The 19,306-nt window shown below is 34.5% G+C and overlaps 1 protein-coding gene across 1 annotated transcript in view; it reads left to right on the forward strand.

Annotated features, from left to right (window-relative positions):
- The window catches only part of SPAG16 (sperm associated antigen 16), a 969,696-nt gene that overhangs the window by 71,146 nt on the left and 879,244 nt on the right, over positions 1-19,306 (forward strand). Inside the window, exon 9 of the mRNA XM_021702750.1 lies at positions 233-342. Within this exon, the coding sequence (XP_021558425.1) occupies positions 233-342 (110 nt within the window). The remainder of the gene's footprint in view (positions 1-232; positions 343-19,306) is intronic.

Below are 19,306 nucleotides of genomic sequence, written 5' to 3' on the forward strand. Positions count from 1 at the left end.
GCTCATCATGCCATTTCACTTGTCATGACCTTGCAGTCATGACACTCCGAATTTTGGGGAAATGAATTTGACAGCTCACTTTAAACATTTTGGTGGTATTTTAATATTATTAGTTTAATACTTTAAAAAATACATGTATCATTATGACTTTGGCTTTCGTATGTTTAGTTAAAATTATATTTATTGTGGAGAAACAGAATAGATACTAAGAATAAATTGTGTTATCTTATAGTTGTTCCTAATTCTGAAAAGGAAAATGCACCAGAAGGTCCTACTCAGAAAGGTCTTCGTGAAGCCAGGGAAAAAAACAAATGTAAAACAAAGATAAAAGCTAATACAAAGGTATGACTTTTTGTTCGTGTTTCCATTAATTCATACTTAACTCTCAGATCTTCAGATCCGTGAACTCATATGGTATCATCATTTTACTGGAAGAGGAATTTAGAGGTTATATATTCCAAGGCCCTTGGTTTATAGATAAAAATGGAGGTCCTCAAATGTTACTAATATGTGAGGGACATATGCTTATTGGTGGCAGAGACAACTCAGTGAATCAGTCTGCCACCTACCTCAACTTAATCACAGGCATGTGTACTCACCTACTCAGTTTTCTGCTTAGTCTATCCAAAAGAAGTAACTCCTATGTCATCCCTTATTTCTTTTTTCATAGTATAACTTTAAACTTTTCTTTAAAAGTAGAATGGGAAGAATTATGGCCCATTTAAGAATCTCCTTATATCTGAGTACCTTTGCTTTGCAATCAGGCTGATAGTTAAACACTTCTGTAATGATGAAAGAAAAATGGTATTTAAATGTGTGGTCAGAGATCAAAATGAGGAAGAAAGAAAAGCACATAAAACCTGTAAGGGGTTTAATTTCTTGTTATGATAAGTGTATGAAAGTCTAGCTGAGGTAATGAGTTTTCGTACAAAGTACATAGATTTGAGTTCTAAAATATCTGATATTTATTTATAAATTAAAATACAATTATAATATTTTTAGTAGTAGTAATTCTATAAGAATAGATTTTTATTAATTAAAATAATGCAATAAGCCTTTTATTTAGCTAATAATATCAATAAAGTTTTTTCTTCAAAGGTATGCCTTGGAATCCAGTATCATATAATATTGAATAAACTACAGACTAAATAATTTTAGATTATACTTAGGCTTTGGTAATTACTTTGTAATATTCAGATTAGTATTTTACTGTTCCTCTATTATCACTGTTAATTTAGGATTTAAGGTGTTTGGGGTAGATCTTTTCTTATCAGTGCCTCCAGCTTCCAACAACCTGCCATCAGGATGGACCTTCCCTTTTTGCCACCATAAAGCTTTCCCACTCCTCTACCTACCTGCCTTTGAGTCTCTGCTGAATGCAAGCAGTGGTAGTGGATGACTCTCTTGCTCTCAACAAGTAATTCTTGTTCTCATTTGGGAACAGAGGAGCATATAAAGCACCCCAAATAAAAAAAAAATCAGAGTTAAGGGTTTTCAGTGTGTTGGTGGTGATTGTCATCAGGAACATTTTCATCTTCGAATGGCATAGGCGTTCCCTTTAAGGTACTAAGTCATACTTAGGAATGATTTGTTGATTCATTCACTAAGTAAGTGGTTATGGCTTGTAAGACTTCACATTAGTAATGCAAAGTTGGCTTTTTGTGTGACAAAAAGCTACTAAAATATAGGACAAACACATTAAATATTTATGCATAGTATATTCTATTTCAGTGCATTAAAATATTTCACATAATACCTACAACATGATAGAAAAATTTGGGCCTTACAAAAGTGCTGAAGTGCAGCATAAAGTGGATTCCTCCCCCCTTCACCAAGTAATCATTTTTACTAATATTTCTCTTTTAATTTTTTTCCCTACAAGTTTATACACTTTGACCAGCATCTCCCCAGTGTCCCCACCCTCCAGCTCCTGGTAACCACCATTCTACTCTTTGCGTCTATGAGTTTTTGCTTTTTTAGATTCACACATATAAATGATATCATACCGTATTTATTTTTTGCTGACTTGTTTCATTTAGCATAATGTTCTCAATGCCCATCTATGTTGTCACAAATGGCAGAATGTCCTTCTCTCTCAGAGCGGAATGCTAATCCATTGTATGTGTGTGTATACACACATCACATCTTGTTTATTCATTCATCCATTGACAGAGGGTTAGGTTGTTTCTATAACTTGGCTATTATGAATATAGGGAGTGCAGATATCTTTTGGAGATCCTATTTTCATTTCCTTTTGATATATGTTCAGAAGTGGAATTGCTGGATCATATAGTAGTGCTATTTTTATTTTTTTTGAGGAACTCTCATACTATTTTCCATAGTGGTTATACCAATTTACATCCCCATCAACAGTGCACACGGGTTACCTTTTCTTCACATCCTTACCCACAATTGTTATCTATTGTCTTCTTGATAATAGCCATTGAAACAGGTGTGAGGTGATATCACATTGTGGTTTTGATCTCCATTTTCCTGATGATTAATGATGTTAAGAATCTTTTCATGTACCTGTTGGCTATTTGTATGTGTTCTTTGGAAAAATATGTATTTCATTCCTTTGCCTGTATTTTAATTGGATTATTTTTTTTTGTTACTGAGCTATGTGAGTTATTTATATATTTAGATTATTTACCCCTTATCAGTCATGTGTCTTGTAAATATTTTCTTCCATTCCATAGGTTACCTTTTCATTTTGTTGATTGTTTCTTTTGCTGTGCAGAGGCTTTTTTTGATGTAGTCTCACTTGATTTTTGCTTTTGTTTATTGTGCTTTTGGTGTCATATCCAAAAAATCATTGACAAGACCAATGTCAGGAAGTTTTTTTCTTATATTTTCTCTAGGAGTTTTATGGTTTCAGGTCTCATGTTTAATCGGTTTTGAGTTAGTTTTTGTGAATGGTGTAAGATGGGTATACAATTTAGTTTTCCTGTATGTGATTATCCCAGTTTTCTTAAAACCATTTATTAAAGAGACTGACCTTTCCCCATTGGATATTCTTGGCTCCCTTGTCAAATGCTAGTTGACTGTGTATATGGGAGTTTATTTCTGCACTCTCTGTTCCTTTGGTCTATGTGTCAATTTTTAGGTCAGTACCATACTATTTTGATTACTGTAGCTTTGTAGTATAGTTTGAAAATCTGAAGTGTATATGATATTACCTCCAGTTTTGTTCTTTTTTCTTGGGATTGGCTATTTGGGGTGTTTTGCAGTTTTATACAGATTTTAGGAATTTTTTTGGTGAAAAATGCTTTTGGAATTTTGAAAGAGATTACATTGAATCTATAGATGGCTTTGGGCAGAATGGACATTTTAACAATATTAATTATTTTCAATACATTGGCACAGAATATCTATTTGTGTCTTCAGTTTCTTTCATTAGCATCTTATAGCTTTCATTGTACAGATCTTTCACTTCCTTGATTAAATTTATTCCTAAGTATTTTATTGTTTGTGATGCTATTGTGAATGGGATTGCATTCTTTATTTCTTTTTCAGTGATTTTATTGTTTGTGTGTAAAAACACAAACCATTTTTGTATTTTGATTTATTTTCTGAAACTCCACTGAACTTGTTGATTAGTTCCAACAGTTTTTTTGGTTGTCTTTAGGATTTCTATATATAAGATCATGTCATCTGAAAAGAAGGTAATTTAGCTTCCTTTCTTATTTGGATGGTTTTCAATCCCATTTATTTCTGGCTCTTGGGGCAGTGTCATCTTTTCAATATGAAAAAAAGGAGCAAGTTCAACACAAAAATAGAAATCTGAAGTGTAGAATAGGATGAAACCAAGGGCAGGGAGGAAAAGGCAAAAGCAAAAGGAAGAGATGAGATGTTGCCAAAAGACAGAGGCTCTCCTGTCCCCGTTCCTTTGGGAAATGACTCAATTATTTAGGTGGCAGTACACACCTTTCCATATATATATATATATATAGCAGGGTTGGTATTTTGTTGGGGGGGGGATAAGAAAAGTTGAGGATGGGGAAGGCCTTTCTAGAGGCTAGTCTCTTCCCACTCTTGACCAGCCTTCTCTGGTCGGTGAAGGAATGAATCTATTTGGATGCTTTCTATTTCTTTATCTTGCCTGATTGCTCTAGCTAGGACTACAATTACTGTGCGGTGCAAATGGGCACCTTTGCCTTGTTCCTGATCTTAGAGGAAAAGCTTTCAACCTTTCACAATTTAGTATGATGTTAGCTGTGGGTTTCTTGTATATGGCCTTTATTATGTTGAGGTATATCCCTTCTCTACCCAATTAGTGAGGGGTGTTTCATATGAAAGGATGTAGAGCTTAGTCAAATGCTTTTCTTGCATCTTTTGAGATGATCATATGATTTTTTTTATCTTTCATTCTATTAATGTGATATCACATTTGTTGATCACATTTGTTGAACTATCTTTGTATCCCGGGAATAAATCCCACTTGATCATGGTGTGTGATTCTTTTAGTGTATTGTTGAATTCAGTTTGCTAGTACTTTGTTGAAAATATTTGCATCTTTATTCATAAGAGATATTGGTGTATAGTTTTCTTGAATTATACTATTCTAGTTTTGGTAGGAGGGTAATGCTGGCCTCATAAAATGAGTTTAGAAATGTACCATCCTCTTCAATTTTTGGAAGAGTTTGAGAAGGATTGGCATTAACTTTTCTTTAAATATTTGGTAGAATTCCTCATCAAAACCATCTGGTCCTGGCCTTTTCTGTGTTGGGAGGTTTTGATTACTGATTCAGTATCCTCATTTATTATTAGTCTGTTCAGATTTTCCATTTCCTTATGATTCAGTCTTGGTAAGTTGTATGTTTTTTGGAATTTATCTATTTCTTCTAGGTTATCCAGTTTGTTTGCATGTAATTATTCATTGCAGTCTCTTATGATCCTATGTATTTCTGTGCTCAGGTGTAATATCTCCTCTTTCATTTCTGATTTTTTGAGTTTTCATTCTTTTTGTCTTAGTCTAGCTAAGGGTTTGCCAATTTTATTTACCTTTTCAAAAAAACCAGTGTTAATTTTTATCTTTTTCATTGTTTTTATGGTCTCTATTTCATTTATATCTTCACTGATCCTGTTACTTTCTTCCTTCTGCTAATTTTGGGCTTAATTTTTCCTCTTTTTCTAGTTCTTTGAGGTATAAAGTTAGCTTGATAATTTGAGATCATTCTTTTTTCTTAATAAATGCATTTGTCACTATAAACTTCTCACTAAGAACTGCTTTTACAGTATCCCACAGATTTTGGTGTGTTGTGTTTCCATTTTCATTTGTTTCGAGAATTTTTTATTTCACTTTTCAAAAAGGATTTTATTTATTTGAGAAAGAGAGAGAGTACACATGAGTGGGGGGGAGGGGCAGAGGGAGAGGGAGAAGCAGACTCCCCATTGAGCAGAGAGCCCAGCATGGGGCTGGATCCCAGGACCCTGAGATTATGACCTGAGCTGAAGGCAGACGCTTAACTGAATGAGCCACCCAGATGCCCCTATTTTACTTTTGATTTCTTCTTCAACCTGTTGGTTTTTCAGGAGTGTGTTTAGTTTCCACATGATTGTAAATTTTCCAGCTTTCCTCTTGTTGATTTCTAGTTTCATACCATTATGGTCAGAAAAGATACTTGGTATGATTCCAGTCTTTTTAAATTTGCTGACTTGTCTTGTGTCCTATCATATGATCTATCATGGAGAACGTTCTTTGTGCATTTGAGAAGAATACACATTCACTTTGTGTATGTTAGGTATATTTGGTCTAAAGTATGATTCAAGTCTGATGTTTCCTTATTGATTTACCATCTGGATGATATATCCATTGCAGAAAGTGAGATATTGAAGTCTCTTATTTTATTGTGGTCTACTTGTCCCTTCAAATCTGTTGAATTTTGCCTGATTAGAGTTCTTTATCTGGTGAACTGACCCATATCTTCAATCTCAAAGGGTCTGAGTGTTTAGTAACCCTGCTGTCTTGAATTGTTGTAGTTTTCCATTGACATCTACTAGTTAACATGGAAGTAATAATATGTGCCTCAGATTGTTTGCTGAGTTCCAGAAGGTCCTCTCCATATCCACCATTTAAGCAGCAATCCTGTCAAAGAGTGTCAGACTATCACAGAGATACCTGAATCACTAGATGGCAGACTTAACTTTTAATTTAATGGTGCCTTCTTTATGTGCCACACTAGAAGCATTCTTCCCTTTTGAATTAAGCCATCCAATGGCAGAGTCCAAAGTTTCTGGGCAGGAAGCAACGTCTTTGCTGGTTGGTTATTAGATGTAATAATGAGAGGGGCTATTTCCATTTCTGTGAACTCTTGATTTCCACGGACTATGTAAGAACAACTTTGCATGTTGTTTTTAGACTAACACTGTAACTGAGTTTTTAGTAAACTGGAACTTAATAATTCCACTCTTCTATTTGGCCAGCTGTTTCTGGGGCATGGTCCACCAATTCGATGGATGTTAGCCTATAAATATACATCCTTTACTGTAAAATGCATACTTTGGTCATAAGCATGTATTGTGTGATATTCCATGACAACGAGTAAGGATATTTGTAAGCTCATGGATTGTAGTGCATTCAAAACAGTGAAGATAAATATCCAATCTGTAATTATGGATTAGACTTTCTCAATTTTACAATATTCTAAGACCCATCAATTTTCAGCTAAGATCAAACAGGCAAGTTTAAAAGGGATGTGATGAGTCTCTATCCTCTATATCTTTAAAATGTTTCTTGTGGCACTAATTTCTATAATTACCACAGGATTATGCTTTGCCTTTGGTTTACTCTCTTGGTAGAGTTCAGAAGGTCTAGGGCTTCCACTTGATCCTTCCTACCATAGTATTATTTATTTTATAAATCAGGGAGCCAATAAGTAGATTTTACTAATTGACTAATATGTTTAGTCCAGGTATACAATTAGAAACTGGGGAAATAACCAGGGGATGGGTCTATAAACCTACTGGTCTTACTGTGAAACAGACATGGGGCAAAACGTCATTTATTACGAGGCTGTCATTAGCCCCTAGTTTAACTGTTGGATGTGTTTTTGTGTTCCCAGGAAAGGGTATCCTTTCCAAGCTAATGTCTAATTATCTTTAAAAGATAGAAATAAAATAAAAGAGTTTCCCTTATAAATGCCTGCTGTCCCTTTGGGGAAGGCTTGAAAGAAGATTTATAGTCAAATTTTGGTTTTCTTGAATGAATCCTGCACGATATAATGAATATATATTTTGTTCAGTGTAAACAAATCACTAACCACTCTAAAATGGAAGAGGGGCGGGGGCAGGGCAAAATGGGTGAAGAGGAGTGGGAGATAAAGGCTTTCAGTTACAGAATGAGTAAGTCATGGGAATAAAAGGTATAGCATAGGGAATACAGTCAATGGTAATAGTATTGTATGGTATAGATACTAGTTACACTTGTGGGGAGCCTAGAATAACACAGTTGTTGAATCACTATGTTGTGTGTCAAATATACTCAAATAAAAATAATTGAAAAATTTTAAAAATATAAAATTTTAAAAATCAAAATGGAGGGGCACCTGGGTGACTCAGTGGGTTCAACATCCGACTCTTGATTTAGGCTTGGGTTGTGATCTCAGTGTCCTGGGATCAAGCCCCACATCAGGCTTCCCACTTAGCAGGGAGTCTGCTCAAGGATTCTCTCTCTCTCCCCCTCTCTCTCAAATAAATAAATAAATAAATCTTTTAAAAAATCAAAATGGAAGAGGTCCAAGGTAATAAGTCTACTGTCAGATAACTGGCTGGTTCCTCATGGTAAGGTGCCATAACAAGGTTCCATGTTGACTTCTGCTGTTGGCAAGCTGGACATTCAGCATTGAGTGGTAGTAGGATCAACTTTGCTTAGGGGAAGTCCTATGTATAGTTTCTAAGCCTATGTATAGTTTTCCGTACTTGATATGATAGCTTGTTGGGCCAAAGCAGCTGAGGGTCCAAGGAAAAAGGACAATATTCACAGGTTAGGGCATATTTTCCACATAATTATTGAAAATCTTATCTGTAGGGGATGTCTTTAATGAGTATACCCATTGGACACAAATACTCTCATACTTTTCTAATTTTTTTTTAAGATTTTATTTATTTATTTGACAGAGAGAGAGAGCGAGAGAGGGAACACAAGCAGGGGGAGTGGGAGAGGGAGAAGAAGGCTTCCTGCTGAGCAGGGAGCCCAATGCGGGGCTTGATCCCAGGACCCTGGGATAATGACCTGAGCCGAAGGCAGATGCTTAATGACTGAAACCATCCAGGCACCCCTACTTTTCCAATTTTTTTAAAAAAGATTTTATTTATTTATTTGACAGAGAGATAGAAAGCACAAGTAGGCAGAGGGAGAGGGAGAAGCAGGCTTTCCGCTGAGCAGGGAGCCGGATGTGGGACTCGATCCCGGGACCCCAGGATCATGACCTGAGCCGAAGGCAGCTGCTTAACCGACTGAGCCACCCAGGCACCAATAACTTTTCCAATTTTAAGAGGTCCAGCCACTAACCATTTCTCTAGATCTTATTGCAAGTCTTCCAATCTTATTCTTTCTGTAAATCCCTAACCAGTCAGCCAAACTGATAGCCACTATTTATAAGTAAGTATAGATCCATTCCCCATACCCCATTTCTCCTTCCAGATAATGACCAGATGACCAGATATACTGCCCAAATTTCTGTTCATTGGAAGGTTTTCCATTCACCATTGTCTTTCAGAGCCTCCCTTGGCAGAACTATATTCAGTGACTGTCCACTGGTACCTGGGATGGCATGTTGTGAAAGCCCATCTAGAAACCAGGCCATTTTTTTTTCTTTCTCTTGTTACCTGTTCATGATGAACTTCCCACAAGGCCATAGGTATAGTAGGACATGTGGCATTAAAATAGGAATAGAAGTTTGGAATTCTAAGCTACTTGCTCATGCAATTTACTTGTGCTTTTCTGATATGCTCAAGCATAATTTCAATTATAATTATTCCTTTTTAAGATTAATTGCTTTTTGCATGTCCAGAATCATGGCTTTAAGGACAGATAGCATTCCTAGTTCATAAATAATACATGTCATATAGTCGCTTTGTATTATAAGTCCTCATTCTCTACAAGAGCTCAGGAGCATACTCGGAGCTGACTCCTAAGAGGAGAATATATAGGAATAGTTATCAAAGGAGATGGACATGGCTATTCTCTGAACTCTAGAGGTTATTACTGGAGATTATTATCAGCTATAAATCCTTATTTCCCACAGATAGTTTGAACACTGTTGGATCTATTGGGCTATAGACCCAAGAGGCAAATCTGATGTCTTATAACATGCTCTGGACCTATTGCAAAACTTTTCTTGATCCAAATATCATTTAAACTATGTTCTGTCTTCATGATGGAGGATACAACATGTAGCAACTTTTTATTTAGAATTATTATCTCAACATGCTCTAGACATCAGGATTTTCTTAGTGTTTATTTCTTCTCTGGCACAATGTATCTTTTTAAGACATCTGGGATACTTACTTTCTGCTTATCAGACCCATTTAGGGTGATTTCAGTAATATAGTGGAATGTAAAGATGATTAGGATTAATATTTTGATAGAAAGCAAAGTTTACGTGAGTCTGAGGCAGAGGAGTTGAGTTGTACCGCTGTTTCTGCCATGTAAGGGCAACTTTTTTTTTTATCTTTACTGATCTTTTGATCTTTTCTGACCCTACTTTCTTTTCTGATAGGACAAAAAAGAACCCATCTTCAGATCAGTGGGGACACGCTGTGTACCTGAGGACATATTAATCTGCTCTTGCAAAGATACCACATAAAGCAGAACAGCTGCAATTGAGATTTAGGCTACAGTTTGGTTGAGTTTGCAGTAGTAGTCCAATGTCATCTTCTAGGATATCTGTTTCTGTTTTGTTTAAGTTTAACTAGGAACAGCATCTGATTGTTTTTGTTGTGATAAGATATACAAAATGTAAAATTTACCATTTTAACTGTATGGTTTAGTGGAATTAAGTACATTCATGTTGTTGTGCAACCATCACACCATTTACCTCCCAAACTTTTTCATCTTCACAAACTGAAACTTCGTACCCATTGAACACTAATTCCTCATTGTCTTTTCCTCCTAGTCTCTGGAAATACCACCCTTCTACTTTCTGTTTTTATGAATTTGACTAATCTAGGTACCTAATATCCATGATCTCTGTTCTTATAGGGGCTAGACTAGAGAATTAAATGGGAATATGATGATAACTGCTACATCTACATCTTTCAGCTAATCTCTGATAACACCCCCTCCCAGTTTGCAGTATTATTTTTGGTTATTTTGACCAGAGAAAGAAGCAATTTCAGAGGATTTTACTTGGTGTTTTCCACTATAGGACCTCTTATTCCTCGGGTCAAGAACTAATGTGAGAGTTCATCAAACTGTCAAGTATGTCCTTTTCAATTACTTATTTGGAGACTAGGGAAATGACCACAAGATGGGTTCATGAATCCCATCTGTCTGTGAGCCAGACCTAGACCAATATTCTGTTTATTATCTGGTCACCATATTCCTCAACTCTTCTCATGAGGGGCATCATAACACCACAAGTCCCTGAGTATCAGTACCATGCTAGAACCTATGTCAGTGGTCTCAGAATGTTTGGGTATTCCTTCTTCCCTAGTGTATAGTTACCTGAGTAAATCATTATATATACTTGCCATGGTGTTGTGTTGTAGGATACTTCTTCCTGGAGACCTGGCCACTTCTTCAGTCATAGGTTCAGTGTCTGAAAAACCGGCTAAGGTCTGGAAACCAGGCAAGAGATTGTGACTTTTTATGGAGTGGCTGCCCTTAGCATCCTAATAATTTCATTGTTGATTTCATCTGGTTATACAGATTGGAATTACCCTTGTTGGCTTCCCATCTTCCTGGCCTTTGAGGTATTACGTTGTGTTAACTATCTCCCTAGCTCTCTGTGGATTAGGCTCTCCTGACAGCTACTCTGCACTTTTTCATAATTGTGCCTACTGTGCTTTTGACCTATGAGTGCTTCCACCTGGCCTCGCTTCATCAGGCTCCTATCATCCCCGTTGCTTTAAAGGCGCCTCATTCTCTAATAATATCTACCATCATTCTAGAGGAGAGCCACAACTGAGCTTCTCAGTGATGTTACTGCCCCTTTTACAGTTACAATCCTTGATGCTCTTATAGTTGGTGTATCTTCTGGTCATTCTGTGGCTATCTCGTGGGCTTTTCAGCCTTGCATGGTATATCCACTCTCGCATGCTCACTTCTCTCTTTTGATCCTTCTTGCATTATTTGTCATGCATGGTAGTTTTGGCATGTCTACTTCATTTAGTTAGGCTGTCATTTTTTTCAAGGTTTATAAGAGCTATCCTAGCATTGTATTAACATGGGGGTCTTTGCCAGGATACTAATCCATAGGAGAATGCTTTACTATTAATAAACCCTCCCTTGTACAACTTTATGTTCTACCTCCCTTGTTTCAAAGCCTCAGGGTCCAGACCTGCCATATTCTCTTGACACCCACAGGTACATATTGGTTAGTTCCTGTAGTTCCTTTGGGTATAGTTCTTTTTCTCTTTTAACAGAGGCAATACATCCCTGGCTAGATTTTATTGTGACTTAAATGGATTTCAATCCGTTAACCAGAGAGGAAGTGGGGAATATATTGTAAGAGGAGCATGAGTTGTCTTGCAAGGCAGAGGATAAAATTGCCTTTGATCAAGGAATGCATACTAGCCTTTAACAGGGAGGAACAGGTTATTTTTGCAGGTCCAGAGAGCTCAGGGAAATCTGAAGACTCAAGATTTTCTAGTCTCAGATTTCTCCATAGTAATATCTGCTATTTGTTTTTCCTCATGCTTTTCAACAAAACTATGCTGTTGCCATCAAAATAAAACTTCAAAAAAGAAAATTATTTCACAAGTACTGTAGATGGCTCAAATTAAATTGGGTTGTATTCTGAAACTCTTTCTTAGAACTCAGAATAAATTAATTTTCTCCATAAAATCTGTGTTATAATTAGAGTTGGTTTTCCTAAAATGACTTTCCTAACTCATAATCTATTTTCAGTATAACTTCCTTTCTGATGATTTTCAAACATTCATATTACTATATTGTAGCTTTATAGCAAGAATTTAGCTATCTATAGGAATTTACATTTTGAACTATTACCATTACCTCAAAATTAACATGACTTAATTTACAAATCTCATCTTGTTTCCCAAATAGGCTAATTTCTTCATTTTTGAAATGGCTTTTAATAGTGTCTGCATTCTACCAGTTCATTCAGTTCAAAATTATGGTTATCATCTTTGATCCTGTCCTTCTGGTGTCTCCCACTCTCTCATTAGTGTTGATCTCACATTACTTGACAAGTTCTGAGTTTCTATATGGGGAGGGAGGTAGGGAGCGGAGAACTAGGAGTTAAAATCTTATTGGAAGGGGCCTAAGGAACTTATCTAGAAGTTTCACTTGCAGAACAAATTTACTTAAGTTAAATGTTTATTTTGGTTGGATTTGGGGGATCTGATGGAGATTATGAGGGACTTCCTTTTAAAACCATCAATTTCATTGCTTCTTTTTCCTTTTAATTTTCCTTCCCACCCTTCTAAAACTGGTCATCATGGACTACCTTAGCAGCCTTCTAGGCTGTCCTCCAGGAGCCCCCTCTGTGTGGCATTAAATATTTCTTTCTGAAACTTGCCACTATATACTAGTCTTCCTTAGACAATTGTATTTTTTTTACTTCTCAAACTAGTTAAGTATGTGGCTTCCTGATATGCCATATTAATTACATTATATAGTTCTATAACATTATAAAATTCCTTCTATAAAATTGAGTTAATATGAGATTATATTTGGGGCACCTGGCTGGCTTAATCAGTGGAGCCTGTGACTCTTAATCTCGGGGTTGTGAGTTTGAACCCCATGTTGGGTGTAAAGATTACTTAAAAATAAAACCTTTTAAAATGAGATTATATTTTAAAGCTAATTCTTATGGTTTAAACTATTTTTTTTTAATTAAGGAAACAATTCGAATCAATACTGGGAAAGTAATTTTCTCTTGTCTTTAAGGTAATCAGTGGGTTACTAAGATAGTCGATGGGTTAGTTTTTGTAAAGATAACTATACATTATAACATAATTTCCTTCTATCTGTGAAATATATTTAACTCTAAAGGAATTAAGAGCCATTATACAATTAATTGGATACTTTGCAAACACATAAGTCACAGTTAAGAGAAAAATTACTACTTTACTGAGACTTTGAATGGTTATTATACATGTGAAACTTTCAATGTGCCAACATATTTATTAAAGAGAAGTAGAATAGAACAATTCTGTATAGATTTTAATAGTTCTGAAAGGTAATATTTATGTGTAGAATTTATTTTTCATTGTAGAGGGAAAAACGGTTATATGACATCCACTAAAGTTCAAATCTGTTGTTTTAATGACTCTCTGAAGCTTACAAATACAGTTTTTATATATTATAATTTTTATGTATTAAAAACTTACTACTTACCTTGTGTCTTGAACTATGTATTCAGTGATCATTCAGGAAAAATGAAAAACAAAGCTAAACAAAAACAATACCATTGAAAGTATTTCAAGAAAGTGGGGAGAAAGATAAGGGATTGCTACCTTGCTCCTTCCATCTTTTACTACCTGATTTAATGCTTATTCTCTTTTGGATTGGAGTACAGACATTCTTTTCTAAATGAAAAAATCCTATTTAGGTTATTATGCTTCTACTTGAAACAGATTTATATGTTTCTGCTGGAAACCCTGTTTCAAAGTATTATAAAGATATGAAAAAAGTAGATATTCTCCAGATGGATAGGAACAGAGGATATGTTCAAAGTTAAGAGAAATTCTTATTGTATTTTGCAAAATAGTCATATTATCTTCATATTTAAAGAAATTTAAAAATTTTATTGAAGGAGTAATTTAAAAACCTTTGCTAAAATTATTTATTTACCCTGGCAACATCTGGTTTAGCAACAATTATTTAGAGCTTATTATAAGAAAAATCTTTAGATAAAATTTGTTTCCATTGAAATAGCTTTTAATTGCAGTTAACATTTTGTTACCTTATTTTTTAATCATTTAATTTTATAAGTTTATTAATAATACAAGTTATATAAAAATAGCTTTTCACAACTTAGCTTATACTACCAATATAGCTATTAAACTGCTTTCTCATAAGATATGGATGAGTTTTCATATTTTCCTATTTGTCTTCTTTTGTGTCTTCAGAAATGAGATATATATATCTTTTGTTAAGGGAGCAAAAAGATATTTTTTAGCCTTAATTTAGTACTTTCATAACTATCCTTGCATAAGTTAACTACTGTAAGCCTTTTTCCTTTAGCATGGCCTCTATTAACATAGTGTAGTATGTACTTCGGCAGAAATGTTTTAGATTATGAATTATTTTGAAGCCTAATCTGTATCTGAAATTTAGGTCTACCACTATATTACTTGTACAAACCTGGGCAAATTACTTAACTTCTGTGCTTCCATCTCTGTAAACTGGGAAGAATTCTATGTGCATCAAAGGGTTTTTGTCATGATGCAATAAAATAATATGTGTAATATACCTAGCACAGTACCTATTATAGAATTGATACTTATTAAAAATATAGTGTCTTAGTAGAAAAGATTATTTACCAAAGATAAATAATAATTTTTTTTTAAAGATTTTATTTATTTGACAGAGAGAGAGAGATAGCGAGAGCAGGAGCACAAGCGGGGGAGTGGGAGAGGGAGAAGCAGGCTTCCCGCTGAGCAGGGAGCCCGATGTGGGACTCGATCCCAGGACCCTGGGATCATGACCTGAGCCGAAGGCAGACGCTTAACGACTGAGCCACCCAGGCGCCCCAATAATAAGTAATTGTTAATACTATTTTATTCTTTTACGTTAAATATGATATTGGTAGCACTGAATAGAAGTCTGTCAAAGATTTCTAAATTCATTCCTTTTAAGCATTTTTCTCACTTCGTTATATAATGACTTGAATAATTTTGCAGTGGCTTTCTATGATTGTCAGTGTGGTTTCCCTAATTCAGATTATATACAGAGATATGGAAATTAGAGTATGATGATGGCTAATTCTGATGTTCTATTGTTTGCCTATTTCCTGTTACATATTTGAAAGTGCTGGTATAGCCATAAAGATTGTACACAACTCTGAACTTCTTTAGGGGCTATTCTGTATTTTGATTCACTTAATTAAAAAATGATCTTAATTCATACCTTTTTCACGACATCCACCAATGATTATATAAAATAGATTATAGTTTATTAAGGGGCGCCTGGGTGGCTCAGTTGGTTAAGCGACTGCCTTCGGCTCAGGTCATGATCCTGGAGTCCCGGGATCGAGTCCCGTATCGGGCTCCCTGCTCGGCAGGGAGTCTGCTTCTCCCTCTGACCCTCCTCCCTCTCATGCTCTCTGTCTCTCATTCTCTCTGTCTCACATAAATAAATAAAATCTTAAAAAAAATTATAGTTTATTAAATATAATGATAAAATGTGAAAAGGGGAGAAAGGGTTCCTTTAGCTCTGATATGACAGTGTGTGTCATCTTGTGTTATGCCACCCTGGGCATGCTAATGGTGCACTTCAAGAGTGGTTAGACGCAATTATGTGCAGATACTTTGTATTAATTAGAGTGAGTCTAGTTGCATTTTGTATAGTATTCTTGAATATTGCTATACAGTAGTCATTATTTTTTGCGTAAGCATCATTTTGTCTCCAGCATTAATCAAGGATCTGGTTGACATTTTGCTAGTAATCGTGAATCTTACATTAGGATGTTAAATCAGTGTATTTATCAGACATAAAGTTGCTAAAAAAGGAAATAAGTTTTGCATTTTCTTTAGAGTTTAAAAATGTGGAAGGTATTAAAAAGTCTATAACCGGGGCGCCTGGGTGGCTCAGATGGTTGGGCGTCTGCCTTCGGCTCAGGTCATGATCCCGGGGTCCTGGGATCGAGTCCTTCATCGGGCTCCCTGCTAGGCGGGGAGCCTGCTTCTCCCTCTGCCGCTGCCTCTCTCTATCTCTCTCTCTGACTCTAATGAATAAATAAAACAAACAAACAAACAAAATTAAAAAAAGTCTATAACCAAATAGGAATTTTAATGCCTATAATTTGATAATGTTGAATGTCTTCAACAGTTGAAATAATTCATTAAAAATCCCTGAGGAAATATATTAATCAAAATATTTATTCATAATATCATGCCATGTTAAATACATAAGGATTAAGACAACTTGTTTATAATTCTGAGTAGAAAATCAAATAAATAGAAATACTTACATTATTACACTAAATATGTTCTGTTTACATAAAAAGAAATAAATGTGAATCAGAATAAAAACAATTAAGAAATACTAATTATTCTCAGGTTTTAAACTATACTATTTATTTTGAATTATGCATAAACATGGATCATTTAGAAAATACAAAAATGAGATTACAATGAAAACATGCTCAGGATTTTACATTTTGAAAACTTCAGTCAATATCTGTATTATCTATATTTAAAAGTAACACTTGATGAAAAATTGTGAATTTGTGGATTAAGTATACCACAATTTTTAAGTAATATTTAATTTAAATATATGTATATTTGCTTATAAATATGTATTATTATATATTTATATATAATATATGTAATTATATATTAAAAATATATAAATAACATAAATGTAAGTTACACACTATGTATTAGTCTTCTGCAACTTGGTTTTTCATTTGGCATTTGTTTCTAAGATTCTTCCGTGTTGCCATATGTAGCTGTATTTCATTCCACAATATTTACTTTTCTGTCCTGTTATTAACACATATTCAGTTTGTTTCCAAAGCCTTGCTCTAATAAACACTGCTTCCATGAATATTCTTGTATATCTCCAAATGCACGCATGCAAAATTTTCTGTAGGATACTAATATAGGAGTGGAATTGCTGTGTTATTGGGGATGAGGATTTTACTGTATAGTATCATATTCTTTTCCCAATTAGTTGAACAAGTTAACAAACCCACACACAGAGTTTCTATTACTCTTTCCTTTGCAGCACTTGGTATTGCCAATGTTCTTAATTTTTGTCAATCTAAATAGTAAAATATGTTACCTATTGGGTCTTAATTTTTCTGATTAATAGTTAAATTGAACATGTTCTCTTTTATTTATGGGTTATTCATATGTTAGCTTCTGTGAAATGTCATTTCCTAACTTTTGACTTTTTCAATTAGGTTATTGGTCTTTTTAAGTATATTTGCAATATTTCTTAGATAATAATTTCTTGATCAATCATACGAATGCAGGTATCTTGTCCCAGATGATGACTTATATTTATTTCTTCATAGTGTCTTTTAATGAATAGTTCTTCATTTTGTCATGCTTTATATCTTATATATATACAATTTTATTTAAGAAAACACAAAAAGTTCTTTATTTTAATGTAGTCAAATTTATTAATACTTTCTTTTATGGAAGACTTATTGACAGTGCTTAAGAGATCCTTTCCTATCCCAAAGTCAAAATGCTGTGCTTGTATGTTTTCTTTTATTTGCATATTATTTATTTTTCCCTTTACCAAATATTTCAGTGCATATTCCTAAACACATAGACCCTCTATTTCATTAACACAATATAATTATTTAAATAAAGAAATCAATATTTAGGGGTGCCTGGGTGATGCAGTCGGTTAAGCATTGGACTCTTGGTTTTGGCTCAGGTTGTGATTTCATGGTTGTGATATAGAGCCCTGCTTCGGGTTCAGGCTCCAAACTCAGCATGGAGTCTGCTTGAGATTCTATTTCCCTGTCCCTCTGCCCCTCCCACTCATGTTCTCTCTCTAAAATAAATAAATAAATCTATAAAAAATCAAAATTTAAACAATACTATTAATCTACAGAATTTATTTAAATTTTACTGTGTTTCACTAATATCTCTAATTTTTTTAGACTAACCTTTTTATTTTGAGATAATTGTAGAATCTTGTGTACTTGTAAGAAATAATAAAGAGATCTTGTGCACTCTTTGTTTTCCTCCAGTGGTAACATCTTGAAAAACCAAAATACAATATCACAATCTGGATATTGACATTGATACAGTCAAAATATGGGACAATTCTGCCACCACAAGGTTTCCTGGTGTTGCCCTTTTATAATCATACTTGTTTCCCTCCACCTTACTCCCTCAATTCCCAACCCTAGACAACCGATAATCTGTTCTCCTTCTTTATACTTCTGTCATTTCAAGGTTGTTATTTAAATGTAATCATATGGCATTTAACTTTTGGGGGTTGACTTTTACACTCAGCATAATTCCCTTGAGATTCATCCAAGCAGTTGTATAGATCAATGATTTTTCCTTTCTTTATTGCTGAGTAGTTGCTAATTCTTTTAAAAATATTTGGCAGAATTCTCTAATGAAACCATCTGGGGGCGCCTGGGTGGCTCAGTCAGTTAAGCCTCCCACTCTTGATTTTGGCTCAGTTCTGGATCTCAGGGTGGTGAGATGGAGCCCTGCATTGGGCTCTGAGCTCAGTGTAGAGCCTGTTTGTCCCTCTCCTTCTCTCCTCCCTCTGCTCGTCCTCTCTCTCCCTTCCTCTCTCTCTCTCAAGTAAATAAAATATTTAAAAACCTTTAAAAAAAGAAACCATCTAGTCTTGATTTCTTTTAATTATAAATTCAATTTCTTTAATAGTTTTAGGATCTTAGATTATTTCATTTTAATTGAATTTTGGTAGTTTGTGTTTTTCGAGGAATTGGTCCTTTCTAAATTGCTAAATTTATACTCTGCATAAAGTTCTTTATAGTATTCCCTTATTATACTTTTAATGACTACAGGATCTGTAGTGATATTCTCTGTTCCATTCTTGATATTGGTTATTTCTGTCTTCTCCTTTTTTATTTTTGTCAATCTTGGTAGATAGAGTTTTATCAATTTTACTAACTTCTTAAAAAAACTAACTTTTTATTTCATGATTTTCTGAATTATTTTCCTGTGTTCAATTTTGTTGATTTCCACTATCATCTTTATTATTTCCTTTATTCTTCTTCTACCTTTGAGTTTCTTAATGCTCTTCTTTTTCTGCTTTCTTGAGGTAGAAACTTAGATTAGTGATTCAAGACATTTCTTCTTCTGTAATGTAAGCAGATAGTGCTATAAATTTCCCTCTCAGCCTGCCTTAGCTGCCTCTCACATATTTTGATATGTTGCACTTTGATTTTTATTCCATTCTATATATGTATTTTTATGAGACTTTTTTCTTGTGTTATTTATTTTTTTA

This window comes from Neomonachus schauinslandi, chromosome 3, assembly GCF_002201575.2.
Source record: "Neomonachus schauinslandi chromosome 3, ASM220157v2, whole genome shotgun sequence".
Classification (NCBI taxonomy): domain Eukaryota; kingdom Metazoa; phylum Chordata; class Mammalia; order Carnivora; family Phocidae; genus Neomonachus; species Neomonachus schauinslandi.